The 23,086-nt window shown below is 43.3% G+C and overlaps 1 protein-coding gene across 1 annotated transcript in view; it reads right to left on the bottom strand.

Moving 5' to 3' along the window:
• Positions 1 to 23,086, bottom strand: part of agrn (agrin) — a 421,905-nt gene that overhangs the window by 165,431 nt on the left and 233,388 nt on the right. Inside the window, exon 4 of the mRNA XM_044128298.1 lies at positions 20,419 to 20,634. Within this exon, the coding sequence (XP_043984233.1) occupies positions 20,419 to 20,634 (216 nt within the window). The remainder of the gene's footprint in view (positions 1 to 20,418; positions 20,635 to 23,086) is intronic.

The following is a 23,086-nucleotide window of genomic DNA, read 5'->3' as shown; positions in this document are numbered from 1 at the left end:
CATATGTGCCGCTGCAATTATCACTGAATCTCAACAGAAATCCAAGAAACTGAAAACAGAACAAAACATTCTGTCTTCAATCTTCCATCCTTTATTCTTCAACACTCCTCATTCCTGATGTTTCAGGACAAAAGAAGCAAAAGAAATCTGAACCTCCCACTCATTTCCACATTCCAGCCACAGCGTAAACATCGTCTCATTAGGCTGCTAACGTGAACATCCAGCTGCACAGGGCAGCCTGATGACCTTGATCAATAATCGCTGAAATTACTCAGCTTTGTCTTAAGGATGAGACGCAGAATAACACACATAGGCACACGGACACACAAGTGGAGGGGGCTGTGTGTAAGTGGGCGAATAACTCAGCAGCTGGTTGAAACAAAATGGCAAAAAACATTCTGAAAGTTTACCATCTGCTTGCTCGTTTTTACAGCGGCACTGGCAGGATTTAAGAAAATCAATCTTCCCCCTGAAGGCGAGAGACGTCTGAATTTGTCTTTAACTGCCACAGTGTAAGCATGGCCTTACTCAGGGGCATTATCGCTATCGAACGTAAATAAGAGAGGAAGAGAAGGTAAGCTGCAGCAATGAAGGGAATATTTCCGATCACAAGCTGCTTGAAGAAATCTGAAAATTAGAGATAAATGAATGCCTCTGTGCAACAAATTGATTGTAGTTTGTTGTTTTTTGTTGCACCTGAAATAAATTAAAATTAAAATAAAACATCTTCTCCCGACTGCAGAGCTGGAAAGACACCCTCCCATTCTCTACACTCCTCTACTTTTATTATTTTCAATCCCCTCCTGTCTCTCTTAAAGTAGAAGCTGTGAAAAACAACAAATAGGAATGTATTATTCAGGAGAAGCCAGATGCATAAATACATTAAAAGTCTCAAAATGCAACTCCTTGTTTGGGATTAAGTAGGTGTGTGTGTGTGAGAGAGAGTGTGTGTGTCTGCATTTTCCCTTAAAGCTTTTAGGAGAGGTGACTGACAGAGAGATGAACAGGAAGACAGGATTTGTCTTCAGAGTATCAGCGGCTGCAGACAAGTGGAACAGCAAGTAAAGATGGATAGAGGATTCCAGCAAAGCCCATTATCATCTCTTTACTTGTGTGAGTGTGTGTGTGTGGTGATAACAGGAATGTATATTTTTCAATCTGCTTGCAAAATGCCTTGCAGTATGTGTATATTTCACTAAATGTGCTTGGCTGTATGCATGTTCATGCACAGGGGCATAAATACACCATTGGCAAACGCAAGCACACACACACACACGCACACACACGCACACGCACACACGCGCTCACACACACACGTGTGGCTGGTCCGTCAGGTTCTGCATGTTATGGTTATGAATACCAAGCAAGAGTCAATGCCCCAGGGAAATGAAAGCATGAAAGCTCAGTTATTTACAATGACCTCTCGGTCCATGTGTCTGTCCATGTGCGCGCGTGTGTGTGTGTGTGTGTGTGTGTGTGTGTGTGTGTGTGTGTGTGTGTGTGTGTGTGTGCGTGTGTGTGTGTGTGTGCATGCATCTGTAAGCGTGCTCAGCAATCACCCTGCAGAAATTTGATTACTTTCTACATTTGTGTGGATGTGTGCTCGCCTGTTACTACACATGAGAGTAGCTGCAAAAACAGATTTGTGTCCTGAAGTCTTAAAGTGGCGAAGGAAAAACAAGAAAGGAGTGAAAGTGAAGACGGAAGGAAAAAAACAAGGAGTAGGTGGGCGGTTTGTGAAAGTATTCATCACTCTGCAACTTTTTTCTTTACATCTTGTGGCAGTAAAAGCACAAACTTTAGTGTTTAATTGGGATTTCAACCAGAAGACCAACACAAAGTAATGCAACACTGTGAGAACTGAAGCACAATCACCAATTTCACCGTCCCTCTATAGTTATTTTTATTGAGCAGATAAAATAAAAAGGCGCAAAGATTTGTTCCTGCCACAGTCCAAAAACATGACTGACAGGTTAATTGGTCTCTCTAAATTCCTAGGCGTGTATGAGTGTGCATATGTATATATATGTATATATATCCTACCTCTGTATCAACCAAGCTGCACATAGACTCATTGCGTGTAGCTTCCCTTATTCACTGTATCACTAGCTTGCTGTATCTTACTGTATCAGAGTCTGTTCCGCATTGCCGGTAGTAAGTCGGGCTCGTTTCCGGTGAGAGTTGGACTCCGCCAGGGCTGCTCTTTGTCACCAATTCTGTTCATTGGTTTCATGGACTTTCATGGATCCCCAAGGTGTTGAGGGGATCCGTTTTGGTGGCCTTAGGATTGCATCTTTGCTTTTTGAACCCGAACCCGACAGACCCACCGGTGGGTCCGTCGGATTCTTGTTTCTTCAGCTCTGAGGATTCCCCGAGCTGAAGAGGTTAAGTATCTCGGGATCTTGTTCACGAATGGGGGAAGAAAGCAGTGGGAGATCGACAGGCGGATTGGCGCAGCGTCTGCCGTCAAGCGGGCGCTGTAGTGGTCTGTCATGGTGAAGAGAGAGCTGAGCCAAAAAGCGAAGCTCTCGATTTACCGGTCGATCTACGTTCCCACCCTCATCTATGGTCATGAGCTTTGGGTCATGACCAAAAGAATGAGATCGCGGATACAAGCGGCCAAAATGGGTTTTCTCCGTAGGGTGGCTGGGCTCTCCCTTAGAGATAGGGTGAGAAGCTCAGTCATCCGGGAGGAACTCAGAGTAGAGCCGCTGCTCCTTCACGTCGAGAGGGGCCAGTTGAGGTGGCTTGGGCATCTGGTTAGGATGCCTCCTGGAGGTGTTCCGGGCACGTCCCGCCGGGACAGACCCAGGAGACGCTGGAGGGACTATGTTTCTCGGCTGGCCTGGGAACGCCTTGGGATTCCTCCAGAGGAGCTGGAAGAAGTGGCTGGGGAGAGGGAAGTCTGGGCCTCCCTTCTGAAGCTGCTACCCCCACGACCCGACCCCGGATAAGCGGAAGAAGATGGATGGATGGATGGCTGTATCTTACTCTGCAGTTGTAGTCACAATGTCTGAGATCATGAGCGCCCCTTGCCATGAGACAAGAGAACTGCCTGCCTCACCTCGAATCTGTTCTCTGCCGTTTCTGATCACTCCTCAGCACACAAAACACGTTACACACACAGTTGGTGACAAAAAAAAACACTAGATTATATACATATGCTAAATTATGGAAGATCAGCTCATATATTAAATGTTTTTTTTAACCAATTGTTACAGCCCCTGGCCTCTTGAGGCTGTGCAGGCTTCTTTTTTTGGTTATGCAGGTTCAGCTGTGCCAGAACACCTTCCTGATTGGCTGCCTGGAGGCTTCAGGAGAGCAGCCACCCCATTGGATCAGTAAAGCCAATCAGACGTTGATGAGGCCCACCTGCACCATATAAAAGACACCTGGAATCATTCCTCTGGTGGGACAGCTAGTAGGAAGAGGTTTTGTAAAGCTGTTCCCCAGCCTTTTGTCTTTTGATTTGGATTGTTTTGAGTTACCTTAGACTGACTTGTTTGAACTTTTGTAATTTAATTTGCACTGCACATTCTTAAATTTGTAAGTCAGTTTTCTTCTGTTTCAGTTGGGTTAAGTTGTATTGTGTCTTGGTTCTGTGAACATTTTTTATTTAACCTCTTTTTCTCTGGACATTTTTATGTTGCCGCCCCTGGATCCATAGACCTTGGGGGCGTAACACCATTTTATTGGCAAAATACCGACAGGAGGAACATGCTCTTATAGAATGGCAGCCAGTGCAGTTAATGAGAGGTTGATAAAGCATCATATTATTCTTCCATGATGACAGGTGAAGCTCTGCCTCCCCTGATTGCAAGTCACTGATTTTATATATATATATATATATATATGTATATATTATACCTTGCCTCTCTCCCAAAATGCTCACTGGAGACAGGCACCTGCAGCCCTCCTGACCCCACTAGGGAAAAGGGTGTACAGAAAATGGATAGATGAATGGATATATATGACATGGAAGAATAATACATAAGGATAAGATAACATCTATTGCTATTTTCACCCTGTGGTTTGTACTATAAAGTACCTATAATGCTCGGTAGCGAAGCTGGAGAGGCAGCAGTGAGTTGAGTCTCACCTGGTATTGATCAACCTCTTGTTAACTACACTGGCTGCCATTCCATACCAATGAAATGGTTAAAAACATTTAACATATGAACTGATCTTCCATAATTTAGCTTATGACAGTTTTTTGTCACCAACTGTGTGTGTAACGTGTTTTGTGTGCTGATGAGTGATCAGACAGTTCTCTTGTCTCATGGCAGGGGGCGCTCATGATCCCAGACGATTGTGACTCCACAACTGCAGAGCAAGAGACAGTAACAGCGAGCTAGCCATGGAGCTAGCCGTACAGTCAATATATTTATAGTTTTCTCCTCTCTTTCGATGTCAACATGGATGACTACATTTCTACACTTAAACAGTTTTCTAAAGTGGATTTTCAATTGAAGGAGGATATAATACTAAAGGAAGACCAACACCAGAGCTGAAAGGGTTGCTTCAAGACAGAAGGGTACTGCTCTTCTCAAGCAGAGTGGTATACAAGAAGACACTGGCTTTGTGGATGTCATGATATAAACTGAATGTTCTGCTTTCCTTGCATCAGTTTCTCAATGTGTGGCACTGTGACTTAAAGAATTTGCAAAGAAGCCTCACAAAACATGAGCTGTAGCACTCATATTCAAAATTAGGTCGTACTAGAAACATTTGGGGCTTCGGATTAACAAATATTTTTGTGATTTTAAATTTAACAAGCACCACTTTACAAACTTTAATATAAAGTAGGGCATAAGTCCTTTCAACTTAACAACTTTGGCAAAAAGTTTGGACACCTCAATCTCAGATGGAGACCTTCAGCAGGACAACAACCCAGAACACGCAGCCAGAGCTACACTGGATGGTTTGGACCGAAACATAGCGACACGTCACAATGACCCAGAATCCATCATTAAATTCATGTGAGAATTTGAGGCAAGACTGGAAAATTCTTCTTCATCTGAAGATTTAACTGAAGGTTAAGTTGAATAGCGAAAAATAAATAAATAAATAAAGACAAAGCAAATATTTGAGTTTCAGACTTGACTGAGAGTTATGCCATTCAGGATAATTTCAGTCACAACCCAAGAGTGTGGTGGTTCTGCTAAAAGTTAATTTTGGGATTTAAGAGAGCTGAATAAAAATGCAAGGCCACACTTTTCAGGTTTTTATTAGAGAAAACGTTTTAAAGCTTAACATCTATTTCCTTCCTTTACCCACACTTTAAATTATGCCCTACTTTACATTAAAGTTTGTGTCTGTAATGTCACAAAATGTGAAGACGTCTGAATATATCAGGTAAAAACTAGAATAAAATGTGAGCAAGAAAGTGGGAAAAGATAGAAACAGAAAATTAAACAAAATCAAAGATGGCAGAAGTTCCAGAGTGATGTAAAGAAGAGGGAAAACAACCTGGAGAGTTTGGCAGAAAAGTATCTGAAGGCAGAGATGACCACTGTCTGTTTCCTCTCTCCAGCCAAGTAAAGAAGTCTTCTGAAGAGTATGAAGCCATCACCACAGCTCTGCTGTCACTCATGTCAACCTGACATGTCACCGTCGTAACCAAAGATAATGTCAGTGTACGAGGAAACAGCAAAGGGGGATATGTGGAGGTAAAAAAGGAATAAATCAGGCTGCCTTTGATCGCCTCTCAGTCCAGTGAAACCTCTCGTCCCAGTCAGCTCTGAGCCCTGCAGGAGGATAAGTCAGGGCTTGACCCGGCCCAGTTTAACAACACAAAACACACAGCAAGGTGGGAGGAGCAAGCCCAGGCCAACGCCTACTATAGCTCTTCAAACAAAACAAAGACAATGTGCAACATGGACAGAGAACATAACTTTAATGAGGTGCATTTACCTCTATAATTTTAAATTATTAAACAGTGCAGAATATTAATGTTCCACAGCCTAACTCTGGTTTGGGAAAAAACTTACAGATATTAGTAAGTCAAAATTAAGACTTTTAATGCCACTTTTTCTCAAGTCAGAAAACTCAATGAAGATGTCTGAAGTCATACTTTCTTTTGTCAGAAAACAACATATATGACAATATACATGAACAAATGTTCCTGCCACAACAAAATTTAAGACTCTGCTAAATGTGTCTAAGGCCAACTTAAAGCGTTTTTTTATAGAATTCAGACATTTTAAGGCCTTAATGTGAATACGTGAACACCCTGTATCAGTGGATGTACGCTCTGTTGTGGAAAATATATTTATTAATGTGCATAAATAAAGCTTCCTTAACCAAGCTTAGTTACTTTATGTTATCTTTATCAGTAGTTCTCCAGATTTTCTTGAGTTTAGTCCTTGACTCTCACTAAAATGTCCTTATTAATATATCTTTATTCAGCTGATTATCAGCTGTAAGCTAAGTTTTCATCATATCACTCATTGAAAATCAACTTGTTGGTTCAAAAATGCTGTTTATTGTGTATAAAATGCTTTCTGCCTTGCATTCAGCTAAAGAAATGCAAACAGAGTGTGTTTGTAATAAAATGCTGATATGAGGTAGCTTAAGGCGTTTTGTGCTTCAACAATAAAGCAGTATTATTTTGTTATTTTTTGGCAGTTCTGGTCATTTTATGCATTGATTCATACTAACTTAAGGATGCTCTACAGAAGCAATGATTTAAAGTAATTTTCAGCTTTGTTTATTTCATTAGTTGATTTTTTTTTAAATGATTCAGTTGAACCACAGTAAAAAGCAATGCCAGATTTTCACTAATTAATTTTCAGTAAGTTGTATTTATTATTACTTTTGTCAGGTAAGTTCATTCAGTGACCATTGAAGTATGTTTGGTCATTAACAGAGAGATAATGGATAATACACATGGATATCTAATAAGCAACATTATGTTGCTGGGCCTGACTGCCTGCAGTGAGTCAGAGCCGTTTTAGAGTGCTGATATGTTTCTCCTCTTACTGCGAAGACACACAGAGAGGCTGGAGAAGCACTGGAGATAAAACCTTTCTAAAGCGCAGGGAGAAAGTGGACGAACCGTGGAGGACTGCTCTCAAGAACCCATAGGTGCAGCTTCAGACTCACAAAATCAATCCCCATTGATCACTCTTTCAAACACCTCTCTCTCACACACACATAAACCTCACACTGCTTTTTTGTATTACTTGTTGCACTCCAACTCAAAGAAAAGAAAGGGAAAAAGTGTAGAATGACGAAAAACTTCATGTTCCACAAGAATGCCTGCACAAGATGAGCTGTGCTGCACTTCTGGGATCTCTGGGAAGGGGAGTATATAACTCCACTCCAAGTTCAATATTAGGAGAGCCAACATGATGCACATTCCCCAGCTGATTTGAGGCTGTGCATGTCCAAACATGTACCAACTCTCATGCACACACAGTTGTCCAAATGTCTTCTCTGCAGCAAATTCAGCTTCTCTCTGTATTTGAGATCTTCTCTTTCCTCACTGGGTTTCTTCCCCTCTGGCATTTTCTGTTATCAAGCTGTCCTGCTGGGCCAATTAAAATGCAGCTTCTTAATTTTGATAATATCTTAGACCATTATGTGCTCACTGCCTGCCTGCTTGACCGCCAGGAACTCACGTCCAACCCACAGATCCCAAATCATTCCTCAAGAAAAAAAAGGAAAGATAATGAAGAAGCTGCACGGCAGCTACTTAGAGCCATTAAGGGGAAGGTTATGAATATTAGAGCAGAGCGCCAAAGCCCCAACATGTGAGTCATTTTGCCCTGTCCTTAGGTGGGAACTCACACTATTACCTTAAATGTCCTATTAGCCACTGCGCCTTTAAGAGCAGGTGCTAAACGGGGTATTATTTAGCTACCAAGCCACATGGCGCTGAAACCAGCAGTCTGCAGAGTGGGAATACAGCACGGGTGTCAACTTCTGGTTGAAAATAATTTCTTTAAAACAGCTAAATCCAAAATGCGGCACATGATTTTATGCTTTATCATCTCTTTCTGTGCCAAATAAGTTTGTCTTACCACAGGCGGTTAGCTCAAATCCAGTCTGAAGATGGCTCCTCTCTTTATTTCCTTTGGAAATAATTCTGTTCTCTTGGTGAGCAAAATGGTCTAATCATTCAGAATCATTTTTTTTTATTGTTTCCACAAAATTACAAACTCATTGTGAATGTCATACCTACAGCGCTGCTGCTGGAACAGCTTTCAGCTGGGTTGCATCATTCCCCCTTTAACAAACGGTTTCAAGAAGTAGACTAAAGACAAATCACTGTGGCTGTGAAAATGAAATGTTTTCCAATTCTTGTTCAATGGTGGATTTTAGCCACTCAACAGTTTTTTCTTTATAAATAAGATAATTTTATTAGTCTCCCATAAATCCATAAATATTCTGAATCTAACACGTCTGCACTGTTTGACGCTCTGCTTTGTCACCTTACCCAGACTATAAACACTTCTGCGGTTAAAGATAGAAAGAAAAGAGCCCAGTTTGGGTTATTCTGGTAACCCCATTCTGGGTCACGTAGAGACAGAACTAGATCTGGGTCATTTTAACACTAAATTGTTTGGTCATGGTTTTGACTCAGCAAAGTGGGTCTAACTTGAAACAAAAAAACTTCATAGGGACTAAGCTCAAAATGAAGGCCTGGAAAACAACAAGGCATTGTTGCTTTTGAACATTTCTCTAACCCAACAAACATTTGACCTTTAGAAATAACAAAAGTGAGTTTTTGATACTGAATCTATGCTGTTGTGATAAGTAAAGAATGGATGTATGGATGGATGTTTAATTGATTTCTTCAAAGTGGATGCATGGCCTAAGGAAGTGGTGTCTGGTACTAATAAGGCTGAAACTTTAATTAGCCATCTACAGCATACAGTATCCAAACAGGAAGTAGGTCTACACATGGAAGGATTCTAACTTGCTACTATCCATTTGGATTGTGGGAAATTAAGGAATTTGTCATGAAAAATGTAGGCAATCAGAACACCTGATGATGAAATCTCAACCGCCTTTAGCCTCCACCTCATTTAGAAAACAGTAACTTGTCTCTGATGACCAAGTGCTCAGGTAACACATATCAACACATATCTTTCTGTATCAGATGATGTGTTAAACTGAATAGGTTAAGCAGCACAGAGGATAATGCTCTGTTCATCTGAGCTTTCACACTTGCAGAGTACTTCCCATGTGTTCATGGGGTGACAGAAAACTTAATAAGAAAATGTGCCGACATGAGAGACTCCAATATCTGGAGACGTGTAAACGATTGGCTAGATTGCAACAAAAATGTTTGTTTCAGTGTTTAAACCAATGTTTGAACCAATCTGTTAGAGCTGGATTGAGTGAGCAACTTGGTGGCACTCATTTGGCCACCATGAGCTAAGAACATAAAGCTTTAACAGATTTTAATGGTGTTGCAGAGTGATTTTTCTCTTGTTTACTTAATAATAACCAAGACCTTCTATACTTTTAGCACTAAGCTGTAATAATCAGTGAGAAATGTCGGCCTTTCAGCTCCACTCCTGAATGCTGTTACAGGAGTCCAGGACTAATCTGAATTAGACATGATGGGTTCTTAGAGTCGCAGGAAAATCGCTCACCCCAATATCAACCCTCCATTTAAATCTGAATGAGTTGAACAAGTCTTTGCACAAAAGCCTCAGTCCATCAGCCACACATTACTTTAAGGCTCTCCCATTCCCCTCAGCTCTGTCCTTCTGCATTGTGTCCTTCTAACCCTCTCTTTTCCCACACAAGCTTTGCCTACCTCACAGTCAGTTTATATGAGCTGGAAAAATTTATTGTCGACACAGAGAGAATAACAGCCTGTCAATTTGCTTCCAATGATTTCAATCTCTTCCCTTTGTCGCACACAAAGATCCAATTAGACATGCGTGTGTAAAGCTCTGCAGACATACAGACCTTTACCCTTCTCTGCTGCTTGTGCACAGAGTATAAATCCAAATATCCTTGACTTGAACCGAAAGAAAAAACACATCCATAATATAAAGGCCAGTGAATGTTAAATTACAACGTGCAGCTTGGCTGAACCTTTCCTCTCACTGCAAAACCGCATCCATTGAATCCATGGTTGGCTGCGCTTCCTAAAACTGTCAATAGACGTGTGTGAAAGCTTTCAATACGACTGCAACAACAAACACGACTGTAACAAAGCAAAGTGAAGCGAGCTGACAGCTGCCTAACTGGTTTCCAGGCACATGACAACGACTGCTGGACACAGTCTGCTGAAAAGAACCAGTAAGGAAACCATTGTAGGACAGAAAGGTTTTTCAGCACTGAGGAAATATCAATTTGACTTAAATATAAAAATTATATTTTTGTTTTTTTCACCAAATGCATCAGCACTATCAAAAGCATGCTCTTTGTTGCTCTTTGAGTTTCTATGAAGCACTAGGGCACATATGTCAGAGTCAAGGCCCGCGGGCCACATCCGGCCCGCGAGAAGATTTTCTACGGCCCCTGGGATGATCTTGATTTATTATTAGAACCGGCCCGCAGCAAGCCGGCACCCCGTCTGAAAAAATGCGAGATGCACCCCCCCCCGTTCAATCCTCACAACGCCCCCGTTAGATCCTCAACGCGCAACCCCGTCCGCAGTAAATTTACGGCTTGGGCCGATCCGCTGCACTAGACCAAATCGTCATTTAAAAAATCTCAATGAACATTCGATCAGTCCGGCCCTCGGCTTGTAGCTAAATTTTTAATTTGGCCCTCCGTCCATTTGACTTTGACACCCCTGCACTAGGGATCTGGCATCAACATATGATATTAATATTGCTGTTATGGCAAATAACTCATATCTAGTGATATTATTTATATTTCCTTTCCACACCACAAAAATACTTACTTATGGGACGAATACAACACACAGAAATATCTAACATTGGCCAATTCAGATATTTTAATGTCAGACCCATCAGTTTTTGTTCAATTCAAAATAACTATATTTGTAGAACCAGCAGTAATGTGTGTGTTTACCATCTACATCAATCAAAACTGCAGCTGACTGGGTCAATCAGTCCATCTTTAAATCAGCAAATGATATGAAGAGCATCACTGGTACATTGTAGGTGTGTTCTCAGGTGTTTTAAGGCCTCTGAAGATAACAGCTGTTGGATGCCAAACGTAACAATTTTAAAGTGTGGCTGTGTTTTTTATCAGTTTCCATGCCCTGACAGGATGGTGTGATGCATAGCAGCAGGTCAGGCGATGGGTGGCTGGGAAACTTGTTCAGCTAGCCAACATTTTCCTGTGATTGGATCCATCAGAAGCTCTTTTGCTGCATCATTAATGCCCACCACTCTTCCATAATGAAACAAAAATAAAAACAAAAGGAATTTAAAGGATTTTAAGGATGATGATGTCTCAGACATAAAACCCATTAATGCCATTCCCACACTAACATGCTGCAAAGCAAAGACTTCCACCTGAATTTTTATCTTTCATCCATATTGTCAGTTTTCTGGATAAAAACTGTGTTGTATATCTGTCAGAGCTCCATTTAAAAGACGAATACTAGACTCAGAAATATCACCATGGCAACTGTTTTTGGGACTGTTTCCCTCTCACTTTGCTCCGACTCTGCTGCCATTAAACCTCAAACTGAAGCTGAAGAAGTTGATTTTATCGTATTTTGATGTTAATTTTATCGCCATCTGCTGGTGACCCAGAGGTGTTAGAAGACTTTGGATTGGAATCCCAGAGACAGATTTCTGTCAAAAACCGTGGAATAAATAATGGAGTAGCCAGAAGGTCAGATTTTTTTAATAATTGATACTTAGCATGCAGCCTTGGTAAGAAGTGGCAACAATCTTGAACAGACATTAGAACCTTCTGAAATACAAGAGAAAAAAGTCACTTTCATATCATCAAAATGTGTGTATTAAGAGTCTATATGTTGGAAGCTAAACAAAAAGCTCAAGCTGTAAATATGAAAAAACAAAATTAACCCATGGGGCAGAAAGTGTATTTTGCACTGTCTCTAAATTTTGGATGGAGGCTGTCGTCGCAGTCAGAGTCAAAAGTTTGCAGCGCTTTGGCTGAAAGTTTTTCTCGCTCACTTTGGCATTCAGCCGTCGTTAGTCTGTCAAAACTCCTTCTGATGCTGCAGACTTCAGCTCCCTGCAAAAGGTTTTCACAGATGTCTCGGACATATTGCTGAGAACAGACGATTACGTTGAGCTTTTGGACATGTGCCGTGGGCTGCTGGACCTGCTGAAAGGGTCAAGGAGTTTTCATCAAACGTTTCGCTGAAACGTATCTTTGCAATTTACAAAAGTGCTCAATAACTTGGGGCACAGAGTGCTTTTTGTACAAAAGGTGAAAAGCAGAGAGAATAATCTTCATCGAGTCTGACTGCATGCTAGGTTTTCATTTCTCCAAGAACAAATAAACTGATGTGCTGCATCCTGCAAGAGCTGCACTTCAGCTTCCACAGACCATTGAATCTTACATGCAGAAAGATGTGGGATTACTGACAAATGCTTTGTAAACATCAGTGTCTCTGTGCGGTTAGTGTGTATTAAAGCCTGAAGCGTTCTCTCCTGCACGTTCCAGGTCACGCTCAGGAACCTCACGTTCCCTTTGTGCTGTTTTTATTTTTTTATTTTCTAACTTTTTTCGCAACCCTCACAGACTTTTATTATCTGGCTTTTTTATCAGAGCACCAAGATTGGGTTTAGCCGTTGGGATAATTATGTTTTTGATAAGAGCACTTGTGATGCTCTCAGACGGCGCTTATCTTAGTAACTGTGATAGGGAAACGGAAAATAATCTGCTGCCTTTATATTTTAGTAAAAACATTATTTATTCATTACTGAGATAATGCAGAGACTGCAAATTGAGAGCAGGTGAGTCTTATCTGGTTCTGACTTTGTTGGACAAAATTAATTTAAATTGATCAAAAATGTTATTAACAGAGTTCAGTGCACATTTTAAGGATTTATTGTTTATCTGATTTTAATAATAGTTTGTGTTGTTTTTGCAGTTCAGTACCTTCAAAAGATTTCTAAACAATATATTATCTTCAGCAAAACTAATTTACAGGGGTTTATTTATGAAAATATTTGAAACATGGTGGCAGCTGAGGATTTACAAATGTGTCGAAGAGATCTTTTATTTTGACAATTTAATTTTCAGTGTCACATGGCTTTTAACCCAATTATTCCTTTTCCCTCACATCGTTATGTCATTGAACTGATTTTAATGATTATTATAACCACATTGAAAACAAAAGTCTCTAATAGGATGATCAGAGTTTAGTTGGACTTTCTGCTGTTGTCAATCATTTGCTGATCAAATTTTGAGAAGTGCTCTCACTGGAAAGGCATCAGGAATCAGAAAATTCTCAGTTTGATCTTCACCAGATCATCAGAAACAAAATAAATTCTATTTTTTCAGATCAGCAACTACTTTGCTTTTACTTTGACAATAACACTGTTTGTTGTCTAGACTGTTGCTGAGTCAATATGACTATAAAGTCACTATTTTCAGGGAGATGTTTAAAAACTAAGTCAAACATGTAAGAAACTACAAGAGCAAAACACATTTACAGCTAATTTACTATAATGTGTCTAAACATGTCTGCAGTTGGTTCCAGGCTGCAAAAAGGGGAGAGAAAGCAACACGTTCAGCAGATAAGAAAAAGGCCAGGAAGGTTTCTGAAACGTTAGCAATCTTTTGTAAATCTTGTAGTCATCAACATCATGACACAGAAAACAGACTGGTGCTGTGGTACTTCTCACCTCAAACGATACATTATATATATATATATATATATATATATATATATATATATATATATATATATATATATCTATATATATATATAGATATATATATAGATATATCTATATATATATAGATATATATATATATAGATATATCTATATATATAGCTATATATATATATAGATATATATATATATATATATATATATATATATATATATATATATATATATACAAACACACAAACACTGTACACTCCTGGTTTAATCGCTAATTTCCCAGAAAATGATTTAAAATATATTATTTCCTGAAAAGCAGCTAATAAAATATCCCAGTAGAAAACAATCTAAAAGTTTTTACTTGGTGAAATGCCAGTAAAGGCCTCTTTCTTCTTGGTTCAGGTGCCAGAGGATAACTACCTTTTTTGAGTTGCTGAACAGGTAGTTATTATCAACAGTACTGTAATTAGTTGTATTATTTTGTCCCTATTTTCTTTCTCACCAGAATGTCTGCTGGTGTTAAAAGTGATAATTATGGTGTTTTCAGTCGCCTCCAGAGCTCATGCTCCGTCATTAAAGCTCTCACTCCACTAGTTCTTCTCTCTGGATTTTTGCTGCTCCTGAAATTTGGTCACCTCAATCACTCCCTTGTTAACTCTCCTGCTCCTGGATGTCCTTTTTTCCACTTTTACAATTACTCCCACCCACTTCAGAGGATTTTTCCCTTCTCTGGTGCACCCAATGTTACTCCCAGCCTCTTTATATCTGCTCTATCGAGTTATTTCCCCTCTGCCAAGTTGTGGGCAGTCACCAAGATTGTTATTAGTGCCAGGTTCAAGCCTGCGATGTAATCAAACCCCAGGAATTAGCAGCCGGGCCACACTGACAGGAAGGCGCAGTGCTGACCAAACATTGTAGTTATTACTGAGGATTCCTGCTGCAGAGCGTCAGCTCCTTGGATTCCTGTGGTTTGAAGACATTGCTAAAGATAAGCAATGGACAGCAGTGACAGATTTAGAAGGCTACCAGTAGGCGATGCATAAGAGCTCCATGATGCCCTGCGAGGGCACTTTAGGTGCTTAAGCTTGGGGAGAGCAACCATGTTGAATGGACATTGTGTCTTATTCTGAGATAAAGGCAGAAATACAAAACTAATGTTGTGTTTAGAGCAGAGAACAGAAACCAGTTCTTTAGCTTTCTGCTTGATGAAGAGGTTGTTGTAGCTTCAGTCATGAAGAACATCCAGCATACTTTAAACCAGTTACCCATCTGCACTAAAGAGCTTTTACATTTAAGTCTCATGGCAGATTACCGGAAAAGGTCAGCATTATGTCAAACTGCCTGGAGACACAGCTGATCTTTTCTGGATTAACAAGAACAGGTCTGATCTCATCACAATAACATAAAATCAGGCCCCTCTCCATAAACATAACAAGTTTGTTCAGCGATACGATAGTAAGATAGTAGTGGACTTCATTCCTGGAACCAGCTCCCTGCAGGCCAGGTTTAAGTAAAGCTTGTAGCAAGATTAGCTTAAGGTTTTCTTGGAGTTTTTCAGTAGTTATGCTGCTATAGGCCTAACTCACAGAGGATATGCCCACCACTTCTCCCTACAACTCTCCATTTGTGCATTATTTACAATTATTGAAGCCCCTGCCCTGGATTTCTCTCCATTTTTCTTTCTGTATAAATTACACATGGTATAGTGATTTAGTGTTTGGCTGTGTACTTCTTTAAAAGTAATTAAAAGTTCCTTGAACTGGTTAGGATATGTCTATGAGCAAAATAAAATATGTTCATTAAATTGTTTACACAAAATCATTCTTAGTTAATGAGATTTTAGTTTACTTAGTTTTGTCTGTTTTCATCTCCTTTCAGAATAATTAGCGGCTGCTTACCACACCCTCTCATCCCAAATCTACATTTACACTCACACATGAAAAATAGCTGTAAACAGATACTTAATGTTACAACCACAAATCTTTGAAAAGCAGAAGTGAAACCTCCTGCACAGTGAACAAGAAAGCAGCAAGTGGTTTCTGAACAGAAGGTTAACAACAAAACATTTGTCTTTTCTAGCAGCCACTATAAAGCACATACTGTGGAACCTGCTGACCAAACATGCTTGAGCGCTAGTTAATGGGCTGGGCTTCGCTGGGGTTGCTAGGTAACAGGCAGTGCCTGCTGATTTGTGGTGTCACATTAGGAAGATTTTGAAACAGATTATTTTCCAGACAACAAAAAATATGAACTTATTACTAAAAACAGGTTTTCCCCCAGAAAACGTGCTAAGCCTGGCGGTTGGGGTGCCAAACTGCCCCGACCGCCTGTGTTTTTGTATTAACTGTAATTTTGTATTAACTGTGTTTTTGTATTAAAAGATGCTCAGTAAACAGGAAATGCAAACATATTACTGTGTAATTATATGTTACTGGAAAACATCGCCAGTGAAATGGTATCTCAACTCTGAACTAGTCTTAAAAACAACAAATCAAAATATGCAGTTAAAATGAATATCAATTATTTGCACTTCTGTTTAAACTAAATTAAGTCAGCGGCTCCATAAGGTTAAATTGTTTTGTTACCATGGTAACAATCTGACGCTATTTGTTTAATCTTTGAGTATGAGCTGTTTGTTCACAAATACAAATTAGTAAACTGCATTTATAACTTATTGCTTTTTAGGTTGGCCAATTAAACTACTCCCTTCTCCCAGATTTCTCTAAATCTAACACAGAAGCTGTTAGAGGTGCTGATGTTTTTAGCAACAAGAGGGGCCCCTAAGTCAAGTTCTGCTCAAGGCCTCATACAGCCTTGGACCGGCCCTGCTTGATGAGTTAAATCTGCTGCATTGCGCAGAGATGTGGAACAAACTGGAGATTTAATTTAATGCTGCTAACTAATGAAGCTTTAGTAGCTCTTCCATTCTGTGTCTGTTGAGTTTTTAACAAGGGGACACACAAACTATTTTGGTTGGTCCAGTTTAAGGGACGAGTTCCTCAGATCGCCACGCAGCCGCCCACATTAACTCTGTCTGACTAAGTGGACAAAGTATTTGATATGGTTGGATGCATCATGTAGCCAGAAAAATAATACGAAAAATAACAACAAAATAACATAACATAAAACGTGACTATGAGGCGAACTTGAAAACTCCTCACTGGGCTGAACCTGCATGATGAGGTTAGCGCTGATTAGTTAACCACTAACACACCGGTCAACTGGGAACACATACATAAACTTTACAGGGAAGACAGCCTCTTCTTGGGCTGCCACCTTATTGTGGTGGAAGGGTTTGAGTGCCCCAATGATCTTAGGAGCTATGCTGTCTGGGACTTCATGTTCCTGGTAGGGTCACACAAGGCAGACAGGTCGTAGGTGAGGGACCAGACAAAGTGCAGCCCGAAGACACCGATGATGAAAGACAACATTGGACTGTGTGTTCCCTCACCCGGACGCAGGTTACCGGGGCCCCACTCTGGAGCCAGGCCTGGAGGGGGGGCACGATGACGAGCGCCTCGTGGCCGAGGAGCCCGGCCGGGCTCAGCCCAAAGAGGAAACATGGGCCCACCACCCGTGAGAGGGATCAAAGGGGTCAGGTGCATTGTATGATGGGTGGCGGCCGAGGGAGGGGACCCTGGTGGTCTGATCCTCGGTTGCAGAAGCTAGCTCTTGGGACGTGGAATGTCACCTCTCTGGTGGGGAAGGAGCCAGAGCTAGTGTGTGAGGTCGAGAGGTTCCGGCTAGAAATAGTCGGTCTCACCTTGACGCATGGCTCTGGTTCTGGAACCAGTCTCCTTGAGAGGGGCTGGACATACTTCCACTCTGGAGTTGCCCAAAGTGAGAGGCGTCGGGTGGGAGTGGGCATACTTGTTGCCCCCCATCTCTGCGCCTGTATGTTGGGGTTTACCCCGGTGAACGAGAGGGTAGCCTCCATCCGCCTACAGGTGGGGGGACGGGTCCTGAGTGTCATTTCTTCTTACGGGCCGAACGACAGTTAAGTTTACCCACCCTTCTTGGAGTCCCTAGAGGGGGTACTGGAGAGTGCTCCTCCTCCCTTGTTCTGCTGGGAGACTTCAACGCTCACGTGGGCAATGACAGTGAGACCTGGAGGGGCGTGGTTGGGAGGAACGGCCCCCCGATTTGAACTCAAGCGGTATTCTGTTGTTGGACTTCTGTGCTCATCATGGATTGTCCATAACGAACACCATGTTCAAGCATAAGGGTGTCCATATGTGCACTTGGCATCAGGACACCGTAGGCCGCAGTTCGATGATCGACGTTGTCATCGTTTCATCGGATCTGCGGCCGCATGTCTTGGACACTCGGGTGAAGAGAAGTGCGGAACTGTCCACTGACCACTACCTGGTGGTGAGTTGGCTACGCTGGTGGGGGAGGATGCAGGTCAGACCTGGCAGGCCCAAATGTGTTGTGAGGGTCTGCTCGGAAAGTCTGGCGGAATCCGCTGTGAGACGGAGCTTTAACTCCCATTTCCAGCAGAACTTCGAACACGTTCCGGGGAAGGTGGGGGACATGAAGTCTGAGTGGACCGTGTTCCGTGCCTCCATTGTCGAGGCGGCTCATCTAAGCTGTGGCCGTAAGGTTGTCGGTGCCTGTTGCGGTGGCAACCCTCAAACCCGTTGGTGGACACCTTCGGTGAGGGAAGCCGTCAGGCTGAAGAAGGAGTTCTATCTGGCCTTTTTGGCCTGTGGGACTCCGGAAGCAGCTGATGGGTACCAGCGGGCAAAGCGGCATGCGGCTTGGGTGGTTGCTGAGGCAAAAACTCGGGTGTGGGAAGAGTTTGGAGAGGCCATGGAGAAAGACTTCCGTACAGTTCAAATTTTTCAGGATCTTGTTCACGAATGAGGGAAGAAGGGAGCGGGAGATCGACAGGCGGATTGGCGCAGCATCTGCCGTCAAGCGGGCGCTGTACCGGTCTGTCGTGGTGAAGAGAGAGCTGAGCCAAAAAGCAAAGTTCTCGATTTACTGGTCAATCTATGTTCCCACTCTCATGTATGGTCATGAGCTTTGGGTCATGTCAGAAAGAACGAGATCGCGGATACAATATATCTGGGCTCTCCCTTAGAGATAGGGTGAGAAGCTCAGTCATCCGGGAGGGACTCAGAGTAGAGCCGCTGCTCCTTCACGTCGAGAGGAGCCAGTTGAGGTGGCTCGGGCATCTGGTCAGGATGCCTCCTGGATGCCTCCCTGGTGAGGTGTTCCAGGCACGTCCCACCAGGAGGAGGAAGACCCAGGACATGCTGGAGGAACTATGTCTCTCTGCTGGCCTGGGAACAGCTTGGGATTCCTCTGGAGGAGCTGGAAGAAGTGGCTGGGGAGAGGGAAGTCTGGGCCTCCCTTCTGAAGCTGCTACCCCCGCGACCCGACCCCGGATAAGCAGAAGAAGATAGATGGATGGAGGGATGGATGGGAAGACAATGCCGGGCGCTGGGCAGTGTGTTGAAATGGAAAAGCCGCACAAAATTCTTTCTCCACAAATATAAATCATTTTAACCACTCGCTCAACGCTCCTCTGAAAACGCCACTACAAGTTAATCCTGGTTCTCGTAGAGCTACACAGTCAGAGCCAACACAGTCAGAGCCAACGAGCTGGGGTTTAACCTCCTACCTTGATCAAAAACTCTGGAAAGAAATATAATTCATCACAGGGGGTTGATGTAAATATCCATACAGGTCAGCCTGTGTCCAGTTTGAGTGAAAGGAGACATGCGTTCCATGCTGAAGTTAACTTAAGACATCCAGCTGCTGCAGCTTGCGAGGCATTGCGCAAGGCTCCACCTGTGTCATTCGTCCAGCTTTAAATGCATAAACTATAAATCCATCATCTATAAACTCATCTTTTAGGAATAAATCTGCTCCGCCAGTGAAAGGCTCAGAGCAACAGAGACACTTGCAATCCGGCTTAAAAATAAAGACGCAATTTTTTTAAATTATTATTTTCCTAAAAACATAAACAAGAAAAGCTTAGCCTGGCGGTGGGGCTACGTGCTGCAAAATTATGTCGTTTACATAATAATCTAGTAACAGTGATAATAATCCCTTTTAAAGTGACTAGAACTATTAACTTTGTGTACTCGCTTTGTGATTATTTCCTAAAGGAAAGCCCACTGATCTGTATTTAGAAGCAGCTAAATACAGATCAGTGCAGCACTGAAAAATAATAATAAAAATAACTTTTTAGAACTTAGAAGGAACATTAAACTGAGTTTGATGGTTAAATTACATTTAGGATTGAAATGGTGTGTTCTGATTGAACTGAATTGATTTGAACAGTTCTGGAAATATGTGTTTATAAATTTGCCTCATTATTGACACAATATGAATAAACTATATTTACCAGGTTGGAATTGTATTTTTTTTTTCTGAGTAAACTTTTGATTTTGCATTTATATGTAAAAGTTAACTAGCTTTTACCCCCATGCTAATCACACAATCTCGTAATATCCAAACCATGAAATCTCACAAATGCCAGAAGATGTCCAAAAACTAGATACTTTGCACTAAAAAAATCTCAGATCCTGTTGCATTCCAATACATAAATTGGGTGTTATTTGCTAAGAAGCAGGCTTTCACTCTGTGTGCTCCAACATGATGAGCTTCCACAGACATGATGCTTTGTGGCTGCAGGTTAAACTGTACTTACAGCAGGGCCCCTTTCGCTGCACCTTGATCCGGCGCTGTGTATTGCACTGAGCCTTCTCCAGCTCACACTCGTTGGAGTAGGTGGAGGTGTCAGAGCCACAAACAGGAGCCACCAAGGACGGACAGTCGAGTTCCTTGCAAACACACTTGCCCTTGGATGGGTCGATGGGGTTCCTCTCGCACACTGCCCCAAAGCCACACAGCATTCCTCTGCAGCCTGGACCACACAGGGACAGGAAAGGGAGAAGGATTAGATGGTTACTGTCCAATTAATGGCCTTATCAGAAACAATAGCAACCGAAAAGAAATACTTTTTCTTATCTTATCTCCAAATTCTGCTGACAGCATATTGCAACCAGTTTCACTGCAGTCTTTAAGGAGAAGAAAAGCATACACATACACTCGCACACAAAACGCTTTAAAACCATCCATCCATCCATCTTCTTCCACTTATCCGGGGTCAGGTCACAGGGGTTGCAGCTTCAGAAGGGAGGCCCAGACTTCCCTCTCCCCAGCCACTTCTTCCAGCTCCTCTGGAGGAATCCAAAGGCGTTCCCAGGCCAGCCAAGAAACATAGTTCCTCCAGCGTGTCCTGGGTCTTCCCCGGGGCCTCCTCCCGGTGGGACGTGCCTGGAACACCTCACCAGGGAGGCGTCCAGGAGGCATCCTGACCAGATGCCCGAGCCACCTAAACTGGCCCCTCTCGACGTGAAGGAGCAGCGGCTCTACTCTGAGTCCCTCCCGGATGACTGAGCTTCTCACCCTATCTCTAAGGGAGAGCCCAGACACCCTACGGAGAAAACCCATTTCAGCCACTTGTATCCGTGATCTCGTTCTTTCTGACATGACCCAAAGCTCATGACCATAGATGAGAGTGGGAACGTAGATTGACCAGTAAATCGAGAGCTTTGCTTTTTGGCTCAGCTCTCTCTTCACTACGACGGACCGGTACAGCGCCCGCTTGACGGCAGATGCTGCGCCAATCCGCCTGTCGATCTCCCGCTCCCTTCTTCCCTCATTCGTGAACAAGATCCTGAAAAATTTGAACTCCTCCACTTGGGGCAGGACAACCCCCCCAACCCGGAGAAGGCACTCTACCCTTTTCCGGCTCAAGACCATGGCCTCGAATTTGGAGGCACTGATCGCCATCCCAACCGCTTCACACTCTGCTGTGAACCGCTCCAGCGAGAGCTGCAGATCACGTCCCGATGAAGGCAAAAGGACCACATTATCCGCAAAAAGCAGAGATGCGATCCTAAGGCCATCAAAACGGATCCCCTCAACACCTTGGCTGAGCCTAGAAATTCAGTCCATACAAGTAATGAACAGATTCATTCACAAAGGGCAGCCCTGGCAGAGTCCAACTCTCACCGGAAACGAACCCGACTTATTGCCGGCAATGCGGACCAGACTCTTACACCGGTCATACAGGGACCTGACAGCCCATATCAAGGAGCCCGGTACCCCATACTCCCGGAGAACCCCCCAGAGGGCTCCCTGAGGGACACGGCTGAACGCCTTCTCCAAGTCCACAAAACACATGTAGACTGGTTGGGCGAACTCCCATGCACCCTCCAGGACCCTGCTGAGGGTGTAGAGCTGGTCCAGTGTAACACGACCAGGAAGAAAACCACACTGCTCTTCCTGAATCCGAGGTTCAATAATCCAATGGACCCTCCTCTCCAAAACCCCCGAATAGACCTTGCCAGGGAGGCTTAAGAGTGTGACACCCCGCCCACCTGTAATTGGAGCACACCCTCCTGTCCCCCTTTTTGAACAGGGGGACCATCACCCCAGTCTGCCAATCCAGGAGAACTGCCCCCAATGTCCATGCGATATTGAAGAGTCACGTTAGCCAACACAACCCTACAACATCCAGAGCCTTAAGGAACTCCGGGTGGATCTCATCCACCGCTGGGGCCCTGGCACCGAGGAGCTTTTTGACGACCTCAGCGACCTCGACCCCAGAGATTGGAGAGCCCAACCCAGAGGCCCCAGGCTGAGCTTCCACAATAGAAGGCATGTTGGTGGGATTGAGGAGGTCTTCGAAGTATTCTGCCCACCGGCCCACAACATCCCGAGTTGAGGTCAGCAGCACACCATCCCCAATGAAAACAATGTTGGTGCTGTACTGCTTCCCCCTCCTGAGACGCTGGATGGTGGACCAGAATCGCCTCGAAGCCATACGGAAGTCTTTCTCCATGACCTCTCCAAACTCCTCCCACGCCCGAGTTTTTTTCTCAGCAACCACACGAGCCGCATGCCGCTTCGCCCGCCAGTACCCATCAGCTGCTTACGGAGTCCCACAGGCCAAAGAGGCCTGATAGGACTCCTTCTTCAGCCTAACGGCTTCCCTCACCGAAGGTGTCCACCAACGGGTTCGAGGGTTGCCACCGCGACAGGCACCGACAACCTTGCGGCCACAGCTCAGATGAGCAGCCTCGACAATGGAGGCACGGAACACGGTCCACTCAGACTCCATGTCCCCCACCTTCCCCGGAACGTGTTCGAAGTTCTGCTGGAAATGGGAGTTAAAGCTCCATCTCACAGGGGATTCTACCAGACGTTCCCATCAGACCCTCACAACACGTTTGGGCCTGCCAGGTCTGACTGGCATCCTCCCCCACCAGCGGAGCCAACTCACCACCAGGTAGTGGTCAGTGGACAGC

Source organism: Gambusia affinis, linkage group LG01 (assembly GCF_019740435.1).
Source record: "Gambusia affinis linkage group LG01, SWU_Gaff_1.0, whole genome shotgun sequence".
NCBI classification, from domain to species: domain Eukaryota; kingdom Metazoa; phylum Chordata; class Actinopteri; order Cyprinodontiformes; family Poeciliidae; genus Gambusia; species Gambusia affinis.
Note: the sequence above shows the minus strand (reverse complement) of the source record. Positions and strands in the feature narration are given on the sequence as shown.